The sequence below is a fragment of the Anguilla anguilla genome, chromosome 2 (genome assembly GCF_013347855.1).
Source record: "Anguilla anguilla isolate fAngAng1 chromosome 2, fAngAng1.pri, whole genome shotgun sequence".
Taxonomy (NCBI): domain Eukaryota; kingdom Metazoa; phylum Chordata; class Actinopteri; order Anguilliformes; family Anguillidae; genus Anguilla; species Anguilla anguilla.
Genome location: NC_049202.1, coordinates 36906784 through 36929591, shown reverse-complemented (window position 1 = coordinate 36929591; position 22808 = coordinate 36906784). Strand labels below are relative to the sequence as shown.

Below are 22808 nucleotides of genomic sequence, written 5' to 3'. Positions count from 1 at the left end.
GTTGTGGGAACATTGTTTTAGTTGGTTGAGCGAATGTGTCCCTTTCCCCTTTGGCCATGCTATTGAGCAACTGAATGACCAAAGCTTTGATACAAATTCGCTCAATCACAAACTATGGAAACTAATGTCTCACATACAATGAAACAAAATTCATTCATTGCAATCGTGTGATGAAGTTGATAAAGGCTTTAGGGTGGGGATGAATAATTGTGAGTAGTCATAGAAACGATCGGTTTAGAACTCTGTGGAGATAACGCCTCCAATGTATTTTCAGTTTTTCACTGAAGTTGAGACTGACTAAACGAAATAGACTACATAGACTACTGCGGTCCCTGACTAAAGAAATTGCTTTTAAAAAGAAAAATCACTGTATTTCTCTTTAACTACTTTTTCTGTTCTGTGATTTGTCATTTTGCACATTTGTTGAAATTGATTCAGTTGTGTCCTTTATTTCAACAAAATAGTTTTGCAACATATGGTTTTGTAATATTTATGATATTACGTCACTGTGGGGGCATAATGGGGCGATAGGGCAATAATCAATGCTGTGATGCTAGGATGCAAGTGGCTTGGAGTGACATGAAACAAAGTACACAAAGTTTGTTTTGAGAATACTGATCACAATGTTTCGCGGACATGTTTGCCGGTGGTTCGTTTTCAATAAGGTTCATTTTTATGAGGTCTCCCTCCCTTCAGCGTCCCGATATTGGAGGAGACTAGTAAAGTGACTTTAAACTCAACTCCTCGTCTCCTCTGGCAAAGAATACATTGATGCACGCCACCGCGGAAGTCTTTTCACATTTCTGGGTGACATCATCATGCTCATGCCCAGAGAGATTGAAAGACCATCCCACAGAATCTGACAACCAAACTTCAGAAAGTGGACATGGCGGAGAACTTGAATTTCCTCAATTCGCAAGATATTTAGGCAAATTTGTGAAAAGACTTCCATGGTAGCATACATCAATTTAGGCTCTCCTTCGCTGGGAGGAGGCGAAGCGCCGAGTTTGAAGCTACTTCACTTGTCTCCTCCAATACTGGGACACTGGAGGAAGGGAGGGCACACAGATCAGTTTCTGGGGTATGGAGGAGAGGAGGTGGTAGTAGAGGAAAGGAGGATACATTTTTTGAGTATTTGGACGCACCCCTAGTATCTATACGGCTTGGTCACTTTCAGTGTAGCAGTTCACAGTACTATAAACACACTGTGGTTTTCTACATGTGTATGTAACTGTTAACTGACTAAGTTCATCACAAATATTTAAGCACTAAATGCATCAACAGAAAAAATGGAAAATTCTTGAAATAATTATGCTCAAATAAACACTAACAGAGAACTTATTATTGATTCTATTTTTATTTCACATCCTAATATCCACTGAAAGGCCCATAAAAGCATGACACAGCACAGGCAAAATGTGCCATAAAGACACACACATTCTGTACGTAAAAATAAAAAACACCAGGAACTTAAGCCAGCCTTTATTCTTCTGCAGTACATTGACCCGACACCTTCTGGCAAGCATCTATTTTGATTCCTCTGTCAGGTTTTGCCTCGCTTCAGTAAGTGCCTGAATGAGGAGACACAACAACAGTGCTGATCAGTGCGCTTCTGTTCACCTGTGAAATGGAATCTCTTGCGGTGGAAATGTAATATTGTGAGGAAGTTCAGCTTAGACAGGCGAACAAAGATATTTCTGAAGTAAAGTGAAACTGTGAAGTCAACTGCAAGCCCTCTTAGTCTGGGAATGGGAATGGAACTAGAACTGAATGAGAATTGGAAGGAAGAAGTGTTTCAAATGGAATTGAAGGAGCCTACCTTCTCAGGAAGGCAATTATGAATAGAGACCTGGGACCTCATTACCTTCTCAATGGCTTCCTTGGCAGGGTTGTCACGTAGAAGTTTGGCCCACTCCAAGGCTCTCTCAAAGTGCTCCACGCCTGAGTTGTGGTTACCCAGCTTCACTGCACAAGAGACGCACAAACTGTTCTTTTAATACTCATTTATTCAAGGCCTTCATGGGACAGAACCACAGATTTATCTGATCTGACCTAGATTTGTCCTTCACCTGTTTCACCTTTAGCACCTCTGGAGCAATTTGCCAAAGTGCCCTCATTTTGAATCCAGGGTGCATAGAGTTAAAGAGCTTTTAACTTCTGTGAGACAAGATATAAAATATAACAACACAAAGAGCAGGGACTCCTCCAACGCAAAATGCTGCTTTTGTAAGAAACAATGCTGAATGATACGGTATAATGTATTATACAGCGCCCTCCATGATGTTTTGGACAATGATATTTTTTTTCCTAAATTGGCTCTGCACTCCATAATTAGATTTGTAAGCAAACAGTTCACATGTGGTTAAAGTGCACATTCTCAGCCTTAATTTAAGGGTATTTTTTATAGCTGCACGTTAGTTTCACCATGTAGAAATTACAGCACTTATACATAGGGCACCATAATGTTTGGAATACCCTTTAATAAAAACTGAGAATCTGCACTTTAACCATTATTTACTGAAAATCTAAAGTTGTGGAGTACGAAGCCAAATCAAGAAAAATATGTCCAAACATTATGGTTGGCACTGTATGTAAAGTTGCTGTAGAGTACAGTATGTGACTTCACAAGAATAGAACAATATCCTGAACTTTACTGAAAAAAATAGCAATTAAACTCCTTTGAAATAACTCTTGACTGTTCTGAGGTTCTACGTGTTATTGTCAAGGCCCCTCTTGGCACCCTTTGGCCTTGAAATGAAACAGATTAACGTACCTATAGACTTTGTAAGTCTCACTTTGCTCATGATTACAGTTTGAAATATTTTTTAATGTTCTTTCCCCATTTTCTTCCCAGTTTGGAATGCCCTACCATGTGTGTGAGAAGCACATATTCTCCACAGAAACACATGCTGTCACCGTCTGCTACTTTTCACACCACAACCCACAAAGCCAAGCTTGCACAGGTATGAGTCAGAGGAAGACACTTCATATGCAGCTTTGCCAAGCAGACCAGGCATTTAATCGACTAGCTGTGATCGCTAGAGAGTGATGAGACATAGATCCCGGTTGACTGAACTCTCCCTAACCCTGGGCGATGCTGTTGTTAATTATGTCCACCTGTGGGACTACTGGCCAAATTGCCACTGGCATGATTTGGATTCGATCCCAGGTGGGATCCATCCACGCATTAAAATAATACAATTTGATATTTCATATTTATTTTGGTGATATATTGTATTTTATTGCTGATAACAATCAGTAATAACATTACATGGATTCTGGTTCCACCTTTACAAATGGACTTATTAGGAACACAGCTATTAGCACTAACACTGATAAACTGCACCTCACCCTCTGACTGAGCCACCAACACGCTGGCATTCAACTGCCACTTCTCGTCACTGGTCTCGTTAGCGGCTTCCAGCGAGCGTGAACCATAGTCCCGGGCCTCCTCAAAGCGTTCCAGCTCAAGGTAGCAGCGGCCAATCTCATGGAACAGCCAGGCCTTTTCCAAACTACTACAGACCAAAGGGATCTTTTCTTCCCAGCTGCAAAAATCAGTTAAACAACATTTGACTATCAATATGAATACATATATGGGAGATAACAGAATATAGCACATAACTGAATCACAAAGACAACGAAAACAAAACAAAAAAACTAAAACACAATAAAGGCAAGTCAAGTTTTACAATTAATAAGGAAAGCGCCAAAAAAAAAAAAACACATTCACTGTTCACTCACGCCTCGATTGCTTGCATGTATTTCCCAATCCGGGCATATACTCGTCCAATGTTGTCCAAAGCCCTCGATTTTGCATCTGTAAAATTGCTGGTGAAAATAAAAGAAACAAAAATCACTTATAATCAAGATGAAAAGAAAAATCATGTGAACACCGTATCACATGCAATTTAAAATTTCTGTTCACAAAGCATTTTACATTTGAGCAGCAAACATAAAACGTAACATGATTTCTCCCACAGATGATGCATAAATGCATATCTATAGCAGGACTACAGCAAGTTATGCCTGATGACATCCTTGATTTCAAGTGGTGACACACTGAGGGAATGTAAAGACTTTTACAAATCATGAATGATGAAAGCCAGGTTGAGAATTTGACCATGACACTCCAATTTACAATGGGGGTATTATTGCCTTATAAATAAATAATTAGCATGAACATTCCACAAATAAAATGAGATTCAGGCCAGGCCCTCTACCTACTTCTGTCTGGCTAAGTCCAGGTCTTTCTTGTGGCTCTCCAGAGCTCCGTCCATGTCCTCCAGATCAATCTGAGCATTTCCGATGCAGCTGTGCAGGTTTCCCAGCACCTCCTTCTTATTGGGTACAGTTTCCTCTGACCAGCGCTCAACTGTCTTCAGGACCCGCTGTGCCTTTTTAAGGCTCTCCATGACATTGCCTGCAGCCATAGCTGACATAACAGCACAACCACAAGAGGTGGCATGATGAGCTTAAATGGGTCTCAAACAAAAAATGTATGGGTAATACTGAGCGGGGAGTTGACAATCCTAACTTATTCCGGTAACGTTATAATAATAACCTTCAATTCAGAATGTTGTGTTGTTTCTTCCATAGGAGCAGAAACATAAAATTTAAACAAGAAACAATTTATTTCAAATGTATCAAGACTGAAGTGCAATATTTAACTAAAGTGTCTATAAGTGATGTTGGTTTCTTACTGCAACCATATTCATTAACTTGTGGGGGGACTCACTGGCATCAATCTCTTCCAGACTCTTCAGCACATAGCCTGTGGGGTCCGAGGGCAGGCTCTGCTGGTTCTTTTTCCACTTCTGCTGCATGAGCTTGCGGTCCCTCTCTCGAGCGTAAACTGGTTTCTGCTGGCGCCAAAACTCAGTGCGAGTGTCCAGGTAACTGATGCAGTTGAGGATGAGGTCCTGGACCTTTTCCCCGTTACGCATCTCTCCTTTGATGAGATCTGCATGGCAGGCAAGTATCCCGGTGATTAAACGGTAGCTGAATGCAACGAGAATCTATTTTATTGCACAGTACATACCAAGTGGTAGCAGAGTTGAATCACAGCTGCATGGTTAAACTCAACTGTCTTGGTAAAGACAGTTTATTGGCCAATGTAGCTTTATAAATTAATACATGCCAATTGCGTACCACTGGCGTAAACTCATCGCAAATTACAAAGTCAAGGCTTAAATGGCAACTATAGTTGCAGGCCAGCCTGTGGTTGGGGAGATCACCTTCATCTTTAAGAAGCTTCTCAAGGTATTCCTTGTCACTGTAGAGTTCCCCCAGCAGCTGCTTGGCTGTCTTCTCGCTCTTGGGACTCTTCTTATTCTGCTGATTCTGCTCCTTCTTTGTGGTGCGTGGTAGACCCTTTGGCTTCACGGTCTTCCCCTGCCAGTCAGAAGACTTCAGCATCACATGAACCTAATCAGTGGGTGCAAAGTCTCCAAATGACAACAAATCAGAGGAACTCACCTCATTCTTTTTGTGAAAGAAGGACAGATCTCCTTTATTCTCCAGCTTCACTGATGAAGGACCTGGGAAACAGATATTACCCATCTTTTGATCAGTGCAACAACACAAGTCAGTTGCTGACTATGTACCTGAGTGCCACAAAGACAAAAGATTGCAATGTTGTGTACATTTTGTGTTGTTAGGAGAGATTAAATAAAACACAATGGAGCAATATACTACAGGGTAGCTGCTGCTGGCCCTCTGGTCCCAGAAGTCTCGCTGTCTTTATTTAGGGGCGTTAAATGTTCTAGGCATCCAGGGGTGTGGTTTAATTCTGGTTGATGTTTCTGGTTGCTTTACATTAATGTACTCACATTCAACTGAATTCAAGTTTCAAATCATATTATTGACTGATAAAACTATACCCATAGATGCTGGGAACAGTATAAACACTCTTTCGAAATGGGAGACTTTGGTGCCAGACAGCACAGGAAATGGGAAACAGGAACCAACATGGGAGATATTTTAAATACTGAGATATTAATATAAGTGATATTCTTTGAATTCATCTTCTATGAATCAAGTTACTTGTTGTACTTACTACCAACAGAGTTGTCAATAGCCTCCTGAGCCTTCTGAATGCCCAGTCTGAACTCCTGGAGCTCTGGACGCAGTTTATGTCCTCGGTGAAAAAACACTAGGGCAAATTCAAAGTCTCCCATTGTGTATAAAGCCTCTGCTTTTTGGTACAGGCCCTACAGGGTTTGGAACAGAATTATTTGACAATCACTATCACTTACTAACATACAGTGAGCTCCATAATGTTTGGGACAAGGAAATTTTATTCTTGATTTGGCTCTGTAGTCAAGCAATTCACATGTGGTTAAAGTGCACATTCTCAGCTTTTATTTAAGGGTATTTAATAGCTACACTTTGATTTCACCATGTAGTAATTACATCACGTCTTGAGAAGATGCTTCTGTACACTTCAGAATTAATTCTGATGCTGCTATAAGCAGTTACATCATTACTGAAGACAAGTGAGACAGCACCTGTGGCAGCCACACTTGCTCAAACTAGAACACCCCCTCCACGTTTTTCCAGAATTCTGCAGGCTTTTCAGGTACTTCATTATGGTGAGAATTCTTCGGTCATCAACTGTAGAGGTCTTGATCCTTGGCTTACCAGGCCCTTTGTGATTACTGAGCTCACCAGGGCTCTGTTTCTTCTCTTTAATAACGCTCCAAACAGTTGGGTAAGCCTAACATTTGGCCTATGACTTATTTATCAGCCTCATAATGGTTACCTTGACTGTCACTGGCACAACTCCGGTCCTCATCTCGATAAACAGCAAATACAGACTCCAAAGGCAATCAAAAGCCTCAAATCAAGATTAGATATTGAAAGCTCTCTTATATGTGCACTAAGGAAGCCACTGAACACACCTGGCTAATAAGAAACATCTGTGAAGCAATCTGTCCCAAACATTATGGTGCCCTGAAATGGGGAGATATGTATGAAAAGTGCTGTCATTTCTATATGGTAAAATGAAAATGTATACAAATACCCTTTAATAGAAGCTGAGAATCTGCACTTTATCCACATGTGAATTGTGAGGGACAAGCACGTATCATCCCAAACATTTTGGAGCTCACTGTAATTCCATGCTTATAATTCACAAAATGTAAACAATGCTCAATGATATAGCTCAATAGCAAGCATTCTCTCTCTCCCAAATGTTTTACATGTAACCTACAAACTTCTGCACCTTAAAAAAATCTTTGTCTTCTTTTAGAGAAGCTTCAGCATCCCTCAAAGCGCTCACAGAATCCCCTATCTTCAAATAGCACTTGGATCTTGCCACCAAACAATTTTTGTCATCCGGCTGCAGCACCAATGCCTGCAAGAGAGTTTATATTATTGCAGTAAATTTAAAACCATTTTCCTGAAACGATATCTAGTTATCTTAAAAAATAAAAAAATATTAGACTGTTCTCCTCACGTCACCGCTGAATGTCCAAACGTATCTCTCACAAACATAGTACTACAGTGTAGGCAACAGCTCCAAGGACAAACTCAATTATCTCAGAGTCAGGTAAGTGTACGTTAGAGCTATAAAGCTATCCAGCAAAACTTACCGTTGAATAACTTTCTATGGCTTTGATGAATTCTCCTTTGAGGTAAAGCTGGTCGCCTTCCGCAACATACGTAGAAAACGAACTTTTTGGCACTTGATCGCCTTCCTCGTTGTCTGACATTTTTAATGTGTTATTTTCCCCTGCTTTCAAAACCAAAAGCCACGTTCGTGTGTAAGCCGAGCACTGTTAACGGTATCCTAGCAACCAGCCAAACACAAATGACCATTTATTACTTTGGGAAAGGCTTTTAGTTCTGCGTTTGCTACATTGTTCCAGACTGTTCTGGAAGTAGCCTACACTGTCGGATACTGAAATTTAGTTATAATAATCAGACTAACGTAATAACGTCAGAACTTTAAATGTATGGTATCCTAGAATAATGAAAAACGAGTCTGATCAAAAATTACATTTGTCGCCTTGCGTTACTGGGCCATTTAGCTGACATCACACACCGTGCTACTTTCCCCTTGGGAATACTTATCGGGTCTTGCATTTTCTGAAAAGCTCAATTACCTACGTTACTCTGGTAAAATTACTGTGCTGAAGTAGGCTCTGCGAAAATTTGTCTCCAATGATGACAGATGATATGTCACTAAGATGCTATAGGAAAAACCAAAGGGACATTATCTATCCGAAATTAATATTCATGAATGTTAATTTCGGATAGATAATGTATGAAAATTTTAGATAATGTATGAAAATTTTAAGTCCTAAGATATTATGATGTTGTTATATAACATTTTATTCGTTGGTCTTTAGAACATCTAGAATTGTTCCAATGAACATAAAGTTATTTAAAACTAGGAATGTTCCCAAGTTCAACTTTATATTAGATTTAGGAACATTTAGGAGTCCTTTCGATTTAGTCTATATTACATTATTCCTTACATAATATAAACAAAGGGAAAAAACTTGATTAAATGATTCTTTAATTTCCATAACCAAAACAACAAAAAAGTATGGCAGCACTCCCAGTATATTACTACAATTGTACTATAGTTATAACTACTCATTATAAAAATGGTTCATAAGTACATCAAGTCATTACAATGTACAGTCTTTCTCTTCACAAACTGTTACATTCCACCTTATTAATACAAGTGGAAAGGAATCAGAGGACTGAAACATTTTTCCATCGCCTTGGTGCAAGACAGGCACGGGTACTGGTACAAGGAGGCGACAACAACCTCAACTGGAGCAGATCCCAAAGTTAGGAGACAAGTATGTCTCAACATCAAGACCCTGCCACGTGACCCAGCACAAAAAACAAGAGCATGAAGAGCCAAATGATACAAGCCATGCAGGAGCAAGTGGTCCATTCAGACTGTTTATATCCTGGCCTTGAACACTAAATAACATTCTTGCAAAGCAAATCTCGTCTTTTATGCACATATTTTCACATTATACTTTAGTTCCTGCAGAGTGTCGAAATTAAAAAGGGTGGTTTATACTGTATGTGTGTGTAAATATACTGGAGGCAAGTTCACAGCAATCTTTGTGCCTGACCTTGGGCAGTCGTCTCTAAGGCACCACTTCACAGTGAAGACTTGACTGATGAACAGTGTGACTTCAGTACCAATATGAAGAACCCAAGCAGAAGGAAGAAAGAACAGACTAGCAGGGGCTAACCTTAAAATGCATGGTAATCAATCCACAATGTTTTAGGACCAACACCAATGCAGGGCAATCTCCACCAAAATTTCTGGAGAGGGGGAGGGGGGTCAAAAGAACTTTCTATTTACAAATTTATTTTGGACTTGAATTTTTTTAAAAAGAAAAAAAAGTGGTTGCACTTCAGTAGGAGTTTCAAATGGGGTAGTATTTCTGAAATTCTCAAAAAATAAAATTAAATAAATTCCAGTTGAGCAAATCACCCACTCTCCTTGACCGTGGGGACTACGGTTTGTGATTTTACAATAAATATATATAAAAACAAAAAACGTAATCAACTATGAACATAAATCACTTTACATTCCAGTAAAATGTACAATGCGGCAGATTCAAATATCAATGAGAGCCTAAAAATCTTTTTTTTTCTTTTCTTTTTTTACTCAACGTGTGAAAATTCTGCTCCTACAGACATGACGACAGACTTGTATTCACAACACCTTCATCCAATGGGTTACACATGCCATTGTTGTTACTAACATATTCTTAGTGCGCCTACGTTTCAGAATTACGCTCCTCAAACCCTGAAGATGCTTTGTGAGAACTCGGGCAATAAATCATGGAAGGCTACAATGGGATTCAAGTTTTGCACACACTCCCCATCCTCCACCCACAACACTCTATGCCAGTGCGGGCTTCAACATTTTTGTTACAAAGCTAACTCAGTCAGAGCTTCTTATGGCTATGGAGAGTATAAACATCTTGTCTCTGAACAATATAAGTTTTCACTTTACATTTTAACTCCATTGCCAGTTTGAGAATCGCCATACTACTATGATAGGAAAACTTTCATTGGACTATTGTTTGATGCATACCATCCTGTTCCTTACAAAAAGTAGTTTTTCATTTTAAAAAAGGAAAGCATGCCATCTACTTCGCTCAGCTGAATTTGAAATCCAATGTTTTCTGTCCAGTTCTGGAATGATAAAGGGCAGCATCACAAAATAATAATCCATGATTTCTGGACAAATTGTCAAATTAAAATAGAAAATGGGACATTTTTATTTTTAATTTTAGTTTTTCTCGTGAATACGAATTCCATCATGGCACCAGACTGAGCAGCACAAATGTCAGGAACATTGAATGTAGGGTAGGAGATGAGTGAATAATGTCCATGATGGGGCTACTGCATACAAACTGGGAACCTCCATTTTAGCCAAACTGGAAAAAGAAATTTCCGGGTCCGGATGCTGTAGGGGAAAAAGGAGGGAAAACAAGAATGCTTATCCATACCAAATTTTTATTCTAAGAAAAATAAAAATATATAAAAGTATATAAAGGTATACATACATGAATTTGTTTCAAAGCTGAATCCCCCAGGACCTCCAAAGAAAGCCTTGAAGATGTTGTTGGCATCAAAATCTGGAAGACAGAGACACTTCATGTGGATCTACAACATGCAGGCAAACCTATTGAGCCAGACAAACTACTATGACAGATGAATGTCAGCTAACCCCCAATATTTGCCACTTATTCTTCTGTGCACATTTGCTGAGTTAGTGCAATAATCCCTTCAACTTGAAACTGAATCAGCCAATAAAAAAGGCACTGAATACAGTCGCCTTATCCATTGTTTTCCACAATGAACAGTGACAAATGTTAGTTATGCAAATTAGTTAGGGAAAATAACTCATTAATGGTGGATACTGTAAACAATAACTACAGCACATTATACTGTGAACCTTCGATGTAAAACACAGCTTGACGCAAGGGCTTGAAAAAGCTACAAAGACAGATACAGAAACTCCTGGAAAAGCTGGACCATGCCAAAATGGTCTACTCCATTCTTTCTGGGTTAACTCAGGGGACCCTGCTGAACACTAAAGGAAGAGGGGAGACTGACCTCCTGCGTTCATGCCATCGTCTTCCAGATCATGGCCGCTGTCATATCGGGACTTCTTCTTGGGGTCAGACAGCACGGTGAAGGCCTCTCCCACCTCCTTGAACTTCTTCTCCTCCTCCTTCTGCACCTCAGGGGTGGCTGCACTGTGTCGATCTGTCGAGAAACAGTGCGTTTTTGTTTTTGCGCTCCCACCATGGCTTCTCCCAACATTCTTTTCTTGCGACTTTGTGGAATGTATTACAAACCGCATTAACATTTCACAAAACGGCCCAACAGAAAAACTGCTTTATGCTAACTTTTTTGTGCTTTCCCCCTCTTTTCTCCTGGTTTATAATGGCCAATCATATTTACCAGACACACTTGTCGCCATAACCACTGCAATTAATTCTAATACAGAACTGAGTAATGGTAAGCGATGACAGACGATCATCCTGGCCAGCAGAAAGTTTCCTTCCCTGGACAATACCACCAATTATGTGTAATTCTGTAATGCTTCTGGCCATAATCAGCACTGACCGCAGTCTGTATTTGATACCAATCCATGGGGCCCATACACACACTAAAGCAGTGCCTGAACAGGGGGGCATGCAGCAGCCTGAAGCTAAACATCTGGTTACTCAGTTTCATCCTCAACTATTTTTTAATGCCCTTCCCCCTGCTCCTCAATGTGGAATGCTCAATCTTATTTCTGAACTCACTGCCACAACCTCTGGCAATCATTAGGGAAAGCATGCAATATCAGTGGCTGCTTCACAGCACACTGCATGCAGAGGAAAATGCTTCATAGAAAAGTCAACAGGCAGACTTGCAGCTTGCATGCACCCTGCAGTGCAGCAGGGGCAGCTGGTGCATGGTGAGATTATTTTATCGGGCTGGCTGAAACCTACCCAACCACTGCAATGCCATATAAAACCCTGCACTGCTCCGTGTAGCTGCCGGCCACAGTGGCTGCCGGCATAGTCCAGATTGGATACCAGACCATGGGTCCCATCTACATACTAATACAACGCCATAACAGGATGAACCACCCAGAAACCCCAGCCTCTAACAGAACCCCCTTTCCTTTCTTTTACTTAGCTTTATTAACATGTTTTAGTCTCTCTCCTATTACTGTCAATGGCATCTTGCTTCAGACAGAGCCCCTGCTATGAGAGTACATGTACACATAGTGGGCAAAGCCGATCCCATTGAGAGAGAGCATGGTCTCTGCCGGGCTGCTATGCACAGGGCTTGCCGTACCTGGATGGTGCATTAGAGCCCGTTTGCGGTACGCCTTCTTGATTTCGTCGTCTGTGGCATTTTTGCCCACCCCCAGCACCTTGTAGTAATCTTTCCGTTTGCTCTTCTTAAGCTCCAACTGCGCAGTCTTCAGGAGGTGTTTGTGTTCTGGGGAAAAGAGGTGCATACATTAAGCTGTGCTCAAAAATAACGCTAGCCCTGGGCAAGCCAGAAAAGTACAACTGCTCGGCCACCTGCTCGACTGGGCAAGGGGAAGCCAATTCACAATTCAGTCTGTTATGCTAAGCTAGCACAGAAGTGGAATTGTTTATGAGAAAAGAGGTTACAAGGCAGGGTCACATCTGTCCTCTAGCCAATCACAGAAACAGAACATTCATACAGTAGAATCAAGACACCACCTCACGATAGTTCATTGCAGCATCTCATTACTTATTAAGAATGAGGTTGAACCAATAAAAGCATAGTAAACTGGTACAATGTACAGGCAATGTTTACACATTTCATTTCACTTATTTTTAAGTTAATAAACATCTGTCACTGTCTTTATTGACTTATTTAACTGAGCTAATGTTAGGAGAATACTTGGCTAGAAATAGCACTAATCGAGCTAACAAGCTAGTTGGTGCACGGCTTTAAAACTGTTTTGGTAATAGCAACTGTAGCAACAGCAAAACAATTAGCCATATTGGCATAAAACCGTTCTACAAGAATGTTATAGCAAAGAAAAGCAACCAAACCAACGGCCCTCGGTCCTGCATGTTTTACTCTTAGATCGCCATCTGGTGCCCACTTTTGATATTGCAGTGTACTTTGCACATACGGCTCTCGTCTGGCTTGCTCCAGAGCCGTATACTAGCAGCTTTTCTAAATGCTTTTCCTCTCAATTTAGAACGTCCAATTACATTCATCATCACTGCTCATCGCTTCACGCTCTGCTGGCGACCTGGGAGAGCAGAGACGAGCATGTGCTCTCCCTCTAAGCAGGTGGTACCAACTGCTGCTGATCACCACGCTGCAGTCTGCAAGTTGGGCTCGCTGGCACCAGTCAGTGGAGGATACTTCACTTGCGGCTCTACAGGCGGATCAGCAGGGAATCACTGGCGCGTGAAGAAACGCTGCCATTCAAGCCAACAGAAGCCCTCCCTTCCCAGGGTGACGCCATTGCAAATTTAGTGTTGCCGCGCAGAGCTGCCGGCCACTGTCCGCACTGACACGGTTTGTATTCGACACCAGGTGGGGGAGCTTATACATGCGGTAGAAGAACCGTAAGAGAACCACCGGGCAGCCCCAATAGTTTCATTTTCAAGATTTCACATCCAAGCACACAGGTCATGTGTTCATTTGGCCAGTCATGGCCTCAGCTTGCTGCTGTGGCCTCCTGCAGGCAGGATATAAATATAGCCTTCACGCGGCTGAGACTGTCCAAAAATCTCATTGTCACAATATTAAATTTCTGCCCGTCAATCATTGTGGGTCACGTGTACAAATTGGGGAGGAGCTCTTCTGTGCACCTTCCCAAAGTTTGGGAAAGGCCGTGCTAGAATGTGCATATGTTCAGGGGTTGGCTCACCTTTTGTTTTCTCTGTCTGATAGACCTTCTCGTAGTCCCGCACAGCTTCCTCATACTGCTCCGTGTCCATGTAGCTAAGCATCAAATAAACACACTGATGTTTATTTCGCTGCGCTGCCAAAACAGATCACACGGACAGCCTATTATCTCTGAAAAGTTAAATGGTAACATGCCGTTCCTGCTGGCTAACTGTTGCACGTACTGCAATGATTACATGGATATACGTATTTATATGATAGAATGATGAACTTGGTGGTGCTTTACGTCTTTTTATAAAAGGGTTCAACCCTGAGAACACTTTATTTTACCCTAAATCCACAGGGCCGAACACATTTTGACAACGAGCCCCTATAATGGCAGTTTCATCTGGCCTAACCGGATTCCTTACAAAGACTCATTACAACTTGGGCAGAAATGTGATGCTAACATTACATCTTTAGACTTGCGACAGACACTCCATGAGATAAAAATAAAAACCACAAACCACTGCGCTCTTCGCATGTAGGCTTTGATATACGTCTCGTCCAGCTTAATGGCGCTTGTGCAGTCTTCGATGGCTTGCTCTAGTTTTTTCAGCTGCGGAGAGAGGAGAGCGAAAAACGAGAAAGCACATTTATCGAGGGAGAACGAGCCGCAGGGAGGCCCAGCACCTCTATCACCGTTTCGGAGAGGCTGCTGCTTCAGTCTGTCCCACAGTGAGAGGAGAGAAAAACAAACAATTAAGCAGAGTCCCTTTTCTGTGGAAACGGTTTCAGGCTCATTGGAAATCTGACAAAGTGAGGCTTGGATCATTCCACCTCACCAGACCAGCAGGACCCCGGACCTGATAGTGGCTTGTGTGTGCTAGCCTACAGCTGGTGAAACCTTTTGGAGCTTTACGTTTGTTCTCGCGGTGTAAACCCTCACCTTGGAGCCCACGGTGCCCCGGTTGCAGTAGAGCTTGGCGTTGGTCTTGATGTTGTTGGGGTCTATTGTCAGCGCCTCAGAGTACAGCTTGTAGGCCTCGTCGTAGTTGCCCTCCTTGAAGGCTTTGTTCCCCTCCTCCTTCTTGGCTTTTAGGGCTTTGGCATTCTGATTGGATGAGATGACAGTACAAGTCAGCCACAGCCAATCAGACTTCTTGCACAGGGTAGAGTCAGGTATGGAAAACTGCATTCATCTGCTGCATATTGCACCACATGAAAAATGGCAACCAAACCTTTTAATTCTGAAGGGGATATTAAAAGCTCAACGTTGTCTTGAAATAACATGGTATGAGATGTATGCTTCATGACTATTTGCAAAAGCTTAAATATTTAAACTGAAAAGATTTGGATCTGTAAAAAATTATTTACACTTTATTACACTTACACTATTAAACAGCATTTTTTCTTGATTTTGAAAATCAGTGTGGATGACGAAGTCGTTTATTACAAATCAGGGTGGATGACAAAGTCATTATTACCATTTTGACATCCTGTGTGCTGAAATGTCTCCTTGCTGACTAATTATGCATTTCACCATAGGGGACACATTCCACTAGTAAAATGGAAATTATTCCGCACAGCAATGAGAATTTGTTGGGCGAAAACGAGCAAAATCAAGTGTGCAAATAATGAACAGTAGCTTGAACACTCGATGCAGAACAATCAAGCTGTTGTATGAGGAACGTAAAGGGATTTGCCTAACATTTACATAGCACCTTAACACAGCTGCATCTGTCCACAGTCCTGTGCAACTCCTGTAGAAAGATTGATTTTCACTCATAGGAGACAGACCAGCGGACGGCCCCTGTGCTGGTCCAGCGGTCATGTGAGCAGGGTCCCGTGGGGGGCGGGGGCGGGGGCACTCACTCTGCAGGCCAGACGGGCCTTCTCGTGGTCGGGGGCCATGCGCAGCGCCTGCACGAAGAACTGCACGGCCTTGTCGATGCAGTCCTCGTAGTACAGGCACAGGCCCCGCACGTACAGGGCGTCGCCATTCGTGGAGTCCATCCGCAGGATGTCGCTGTCGGGGGGGGAGACGCGAGTCAGACGGGCTACCGACGACGTGGGGAGGTCTTCCCCACGAGGGTTTTAGGAGCCAGCGCTCCAGGTCCAAATTAAAGACCACGGTAACAGGACTGGCTCAAACAGATGGACGTGATAGTGAATGGTTCTATGCAATAGATGCAGTTCATGGTCACTTCCTCCTACTTTGCATAATCTTCATGGTTGTCATGGTGCGGTGGGAAAAGCAAACGCACTATACTCCAGGAACCATTTTAGTCCTCGTTGTGGACAGTTCCAGCCTGCTTTATCCCCGACAGCCCAGTGGAAAACGGGCTAGTGTCATGTGGGAGACTGTAGATTCCACAGGGAATTAGATTAGACCGGAGGCACAATTATAAAGGCAATTGCTGTGACCTATATAACACAGTGAGGAAAATAGTACCAATTCCAGCTCAAACCCACAAGTATTTTCACGCTTACCCACTTTTTTCAATAGCATTGCTCAGTACTGAACAGATACTTGGAGATAATGTCCTCCTAACTCATGCAATACATTTATTAGTCACATGCACAGTGAACCACTGAATGCATTGCACTAAAGTTACTGTTCCAGCATTTAACACTGAATAACACTCAACATGTATAGCTGATTAAAAGTCAACGAAACCATGACAACCAGGGTTCTAGATAATAGCCTATACGCTAAAGACATGTATGACTCTCCATATCAGTCACGCAGCTTTTATCTGCCCTGTTGGGTGTCCCAAGTGCTTGTGTGTTTAGGTAAGGAGGGGGAGCAGACCCCAGCCCAAGTATGCTGTACCTGGCCACAGACTGAGCTTCTGGGTAACGGCCCAGCAGGGCCAGACACTCGGCTTTCAGGATTTTGAAGCGGTGACAGGCGGGGGCGAACTCCAAGGCGCGGTCCATGCAGTAGACCACCTAAATGCATCAGCTACAGTCAGAGCACTGTCGTGGTTTTCCAACTACACAACTGTGAAAACTGCTGTCCTTGTGACCCTTGCAGAAAGTCATTTCAACAGTTCTTAATAAACAGGTCAGTAGTTATAGAACACTTTACACTCACCCCAGCTTCTGATGGCATTTACAATAGTGTAAGGAGTCATAGCACTACTATGCAGTACGTTACAGAAACAAACAACAACTTAAATGGGCCAGCGAAAAGCAGACGGAAAACATACCCTTCTAAAATCTCTCTTTTCAAAGCAAAACTCCGCCATCTTCTCAAAATCCTGCACGGCTTCTGCATTCTTATCCTGAAACCAACAAGGGAAAGCAACGGGTTTATTACCATTCAAAAACAACAAGCATGCAGCCTAAATGTTGACCATGAATACCAGACACTGTTTGATTATGAACTGGCACCTTAACGCATACTTAAAATCATATCATAAATGTTAGAGTATTCTGAATGTTTGATAATACATGTAATTAATATAACAAAGGCAATTCCTTGGTCAACATGAGGAAAAGATTACTGGTCCTGGGTAGGGTTGTAACAGGTTTGCGCAAGTTCTCCCTTTTACGGGAACTTAAAGCTCACACTACAGGCTCAGTAGGCACTAGTCAGTTTACAACTACGCAGCAACTAAATGTGGCTGCACCACGTGTCCTTAACACAAAGCTTAGAGCTTAGTAGGGTGTGAGCTCTTCGTAAGTAATGTATGGTTGCACAAAATTACGTTGATGTTCATTGATCCAATCACTGAACTCTATGATGGGAAACGAATGCAACCACTTGGTTCTACTGCAGCAACCAATATGGCACCTAGTTCACCGCTATAATGGAGAAACTAACGCCTTTTTCTACCAAACTAAGGGGTTTACAGTCCTATTTTTAACCCATCCATATTAATAATGTTGGTGAGATCAGGGGGCATAGTTTTCAAGCAATTCTTCAATATATTCAAACCGTTCTGCGATTGAAACGTTATTAATTACACTGTTATTCCCGGTCAAGAAAATATGTATTTTATACATATGGTTATGTTCCAGCTATGATTTGTGGTGCAACATGTTTTATTTTAGCAGTGCACAAGTTGTAACTTAGAGATTTACATTAAAACTAGGCTTAGTCCTCACTTATTCACAGCTTGTGCAACTGGCCCCTGATCCTACTGGCCGAGAGACCCACCTCCTGTTGTGCCTGGCTATTGTCGGGTTCCAGTTCTAGAACTTTCTGGAAGCAGCGGCTGGCAGCCCTGGAGTTTCCCAGAGACAAGTGGCACTTCCCCTCTCGCAGATGACCCTGCGGGCAGATGCAACGTGCTCACAACCGCACGACTCAATATGGAGAATGGCGTGAGGGAGGACCATAAATCAAATGACTGTTTTTCATTTAACCAATGGACATTTTGAACAGCTTCCAAACAATGCCACAGACAGCCAAGTCTCTAAGATCTGTGCATTTCCCATTTGTCCAGTAGTACGCTTCCACTGCAAAATTCACAAATATCAGTCCATTCAATATCACTTTCCACTTAGGCTACGCTAGCTTGGCAACCCTGTTCCGCACCGACCTTCATGAAGCATTCGTCCAGCCTCACGGCCTGCTGGGAGTCCTCCAGCGCCTCTCTGTATCGGCTCAGCATCATCAGGGTGGCTGCTCTGTTCCCATAGTAACTGGCATTCTTCGGGCAGGTGTCTGTGAGAGGCATTCAATTCACATCGACAGTCACAGATCAAAACAAATTCACTTGTTACCATAGATCACAGGCTATCAATTCAGCACCCACTTCCCAGGTCTCACCAAGAAAAGCACTGAGGTTTATCTCCACCACTTCAAACAGTTCAAATTAAAGTTAATCTTTTTATTGACAGAGAATTCAGTAAACAACATTCATAGAGCATACGTTCACAGAACAAAAAGTTTGCCAGTAACGTAAAGGAAACGCTTCTGTTCTCAGCTGTGCTTACATTTCAGACCTGAGGGGTCGCTTATGCTCAAATGAGCAATCTTGAATACTTTCAAAGCCGGTACAAAAAACTTTTAAAAGGGTTTAAACAAGGCACATTTCAGCAGCTTGAAAGTTAATCAAGGATCCATAAGTGGCTTCAAGTAGCATTAAACGTTTAGTATGTGACTCACAATCCAGTTTTGAGAGAGAGCAAAGTCTTACCTATAGCCTTTGTGTAGTAGTTGTATGCTTCAGAGTAATCCTTCTTGATGTAAAATGCATTCCCTTGTTCTTTGAAGCCTTCTGCCTCTCTGGGATGCATGAAAAAAACAGACACACAGACAGACCAAGAAAAAGAGATTCACAGTTTTAATCACTCACCAAAAAATGCACTAAAGGAATTGCATCACTGGAAAAAAAGAACATTTTTTGTGACTAATGCCCAAACATGAGTCTGAGCATGTGAAAAATTGCTACTTTTAGTATTTTGTCAAGCACAGCATTAGGCTAACTATAGTCACATTTTTGTCAACCAAATTTGGTCTCTGATGTGTGAGGTTTTAGTAAACATGAGGTGATAATCCATTTGAGATAATTATTCTGTTGATTTACCCCATAACATTGTGCTTAGAAAAAGTTACCAACTAAGAACAAACATGAGTTGTTATTAGTAAAGGAGGTTTCCAAATTGTAAGATGGCAGTTTTTATTCAAATCAAAGCTCAGCTCTGCAGGCAGTACATATGAATGCATGATTGTCATGTCCACTTCACTGCAGAGATGGGAAGGACTGTGCTCATTGGCCCCGGGCTAAACATAGAAAGAGCAGAAGCAGCCGGAGCAGCAGCCAGATGGCGTAATCCAATCAGAGCGGAGAAACTGCTCAGGACGCGGCAACGACGGTTTTATGGGGCTGGTGGAACAGAAGGGTCTGTTCACTGTAATCTGTGGCAGCAAGACCTTCCCAAGCCTCCTTACTCTGAAAACCCTCATGGCTGCAATCACATGGCACAGTCTCAATTGGGTCATGTTTTGTGTGTGTACTGTATGTGTGTATGTACTGAACCAACTACGGTCAAGCTATGCAAAAAATAATAATAGAAAGTTCATATCCATTGTAGAGCAGACCAATCACTTGGTTGAGATAAGGAACTCTTGTGAATAAAGTACAACAGATAGCCAAAAATAGTATCATACAAGTTACTTGTACTTGACAGTACAAACATTATCTTACAAATGGGCCAACTGCTCTTAATTCTACTGGTATGGTATCGAGCTCTATGTGCAAGATGCCCAGTGCAACAACTATATTTACATGCAATCAAATGGTGCACATGAAATTTAAACCAGGACAGCATCCTGACTGGGACACACTAACACTGGCAGAGCTCAGCAAAAAATTACATTTTACCCTTGGAGGCTGCACATAAAAAACTGCCTTATTTTCACACAGTGTCACACCCTCAGAGTCACACCTTCTGGCAGGTCATACACAGTGACTGCCAAATATTGTACGCAAATGGAAAGGTCTTTCCTGCCTTCTAGAATTATCTTCAGCTTTGCTTAGGATGCAATTACAATGAGAACAGAACTACTCAATGATAACGAATTATGCAAATAATCTAAAAATGACATCAGAGGGTGCAGATTTGAGGGTGTGAATCTTACCTTGCCCAGTACAGGCAATTTACATTCTATTATCATCTTGCTTTTAGGATTCAATCTAAAAAGTACCATTAGCTTCACAATTAAAATTGATTTTCATATAGGCCTACTTCAAAAGACAACTTAAGCAGTAATTTATATTCAAGGTAAATAGTGAACTTGACTACATTGTGGCTATCCATGGCAGCAATGTCAAATTCTAAGAAGAGCAGAGTAGCCTGAACAGGCGGTGATAATTAAGACATTATCTCCATTGCCTCTTTTGAAAAGAACTGGTCCAGCAATGCCTGTCCAGAGTTCATTCACCTTAAAAGGCTCACATTACCAGTTTTATCACTTCAACAATACCCTTGACGTACAATGAACCTGACAAATGCCTCTACGCTGTAAACCAGTCAAAAACTTAATTAATTTATTACGAACTACTGCAGTGTGAGCAATTTCACGTGGGATGAAAAAGCTACCAACATGTAAATGAAGATTCATGTATGTTGACCTTTTAGGTAGACTCCCTGCTAGCTACCTAAACCGGTTACATACAGCTCGAATGGAAACGCTCTGAACACATTGCTTAGTGAAATGACGTACCGGTGAACACGTTTTCTAGAACGATCTGAATGACGTAATATGACTACTTTAACTTAGCAAGCAATCTTGCATGCACCTTATTTCAGAATTGAAGTATCACTAACCAGCGAGCAATCAAAGACAGCAGATCACATGACACTTGAAATCACATTACTGATAGCAACACCCATAAAGTAAAGTGGGCATAGTAGGAAGTGGCACATTTTGTTAAGTAATTTAACACTAGCTAACACTTGTCCCAAAAATAAAAACGAGTCATGAAAACCTGGGTAGACTTTCACACTAGCCAGTCTGCTAATCGCTGAACGTTACCAGCATAATGTACAAACTGTATCTGCTATCTATAATAAAATAACGTTAGCAGACTTCTCTTTATATCAAAGTCTTGCAGCGCTCAAAGCAGCTAGTACTAGCTGACGTTAGCTAACGCTAACTTTGAGAAGCAATTGAGATTGTCCTCAATCGAACCATGTTTACCAGCTGGCAAGACTAACTAAATAACGATTACTGTATTTCTTTTCAGGGTAACGTCAATAACTGTGACATTTACGACGTTTTTTCCCTTTCGTGAATTTTGAGTAGTTCGTTAATGATGACAAAATTAATGTCAGACACACATTATCTCCAAATATTGTAAATGGTAGAATAAATCGCGCCGAGTCTTTAGTAAAGTTGGCCCTGTTGGGGTTAGCCAACTAGGCCCCGATAGCAGCCAACGACACAGGGCACCGATCATGTAACGTTATTGAACTGAATCGTGGTAGCTATTTACAGTTTTCAGCATTTCTAACAGTACGAATTCTATGCGACCTTAAAACTAAATATTGAGAATCATTACTAACCTCTCCATCTCCTCTTCACTCATTATTTGTGGCTCCGGCTCCATGGGCATATCGCAATCAACAGCCGCCATTTTACTGCCGGGGAAAGAAGGACGACACTTCCGGGACCATAGAAATCTCAGTTCAATGACGCTACAGGACAACTTCATTACCAGCACTGCAGATAGAGGTGGGGTCAATTTACTGGGTCACGGATACGATCACACAACAAGGACAGTTTTTGAACCATTCTGGGTGAAAGAAAAGAAAATTGATAGCAGCATTGGTTGTGTGGAGAAGAAGGAGGCTGCGGAATTGGGTTTGTCAAGCAAGCAATTGAGGCCCACTGTGGTTCTGCCATGGGTCTTGCCAAATCCAGAGGTTAACTTGGAGCTGCTTGAGGTAGTCAAAAGTAATAGGAATTTAGAAATAACAGTTGAAAGGGAATTTACATAATTTTAGATCTACTTATCTTCATGGATGGTTCTAAAGAACCAACAGAAGAGAAAGCTGGAATAGCTAATATAAATACATTTTACATTGGATTTAAAAAAATGTATTACTGATAAATATTCAGTTTATACAGGGATAATGGTTGCTATTTTCCTATTATACGACATTTTACAATCTCTGTTTAGGATTCAGCAGTTGGGCATTGTTTTAAAATTCATATGGATACCAGCACATTCAGGAATTATACTAAATGAGCTAGGAGATAAAGGGGCAAAATGAGCTACAAAAATATATAAGGTAGACATTAAAATCAAACTAAGTAAAGCTAAGACCAAAAGCATGATAAAAGTAAATAATAAAATAGTATGCCAACGAGATTGAGAAACTAGAGGCCATAATTTATACAGCCTTAAAAAGAAGCTCGGAGAAACGAGAAGTTTAGGCAGAAGTAAAAAAGAGGAAACTATCTTTACAAGATA

General features: G+C 41.5%; 2 protein-coding genes across 2 annotated transcripts; both read right to left on the bottom strand.

Moving 5' to 3' along the window:
• Positions 1-1338: 1338 nt before the first annotated feature.
• On the bottom strand, positions 1339-7857 carry ttc25 (tetratricopeptide repeat domain 25). The gene is made up of 11 exons (XM_035403921.1): positions 7596-7857; positions 7226-7357; positions 6059-6212; positions 5479-5540; positions 5238-5394; positions 4739-4963; positions 4228-4435; positions 3745-3831; positions 3352-3548; positions 1865-1965; positions 1339-1571 (listed from the first exon to the last, which is right to left on the bottom strand). Exons 1-11 carry the CDS (start codon positions 7713-7715, stop codon positions 1527-1529), a joined length of 1488 nt encoding a protein of 495 aa, XP_035259812.1. The 5' UTR covers positions 7716-7857; the 3' UTR covers positions 1339-1526.
• Positions 7858-8507: 650 nt separating this feature from the next.
• dnajc7 (DnaJ (Hsp40) homolog, subfamily C, member 7) lies at positions 8508-22033 on the bottom strand. Its single transcript, XM_035403920.1, has 14 exons — positions 21898-22033; positions 19026-19114; positions 18426-18550; positions 18041-18154; positions 17088-17162; positions 16709-16827; positions 15748-15901; positions 14822-14986; positions 14400-14491; positions 13916-13989; positions 12346-12492; positions 11107-11259; positions 10554-10625; positions 8508-10453 (listed from the first exon to the last, which is right to left on the bottom strand). Exons 1-14 carry the CDS (start codon positions 21966-21968, stop codon positions 10416-10418), a joined length of 1488 nt encoding a protein of 495 aa, XP_035259811.1. The 5' UTR covers positions 21969-22033; the 3' UTR covers positions 8508-10415.
• Positions 22034-22808: the final 775 nt, after the last annotated feature.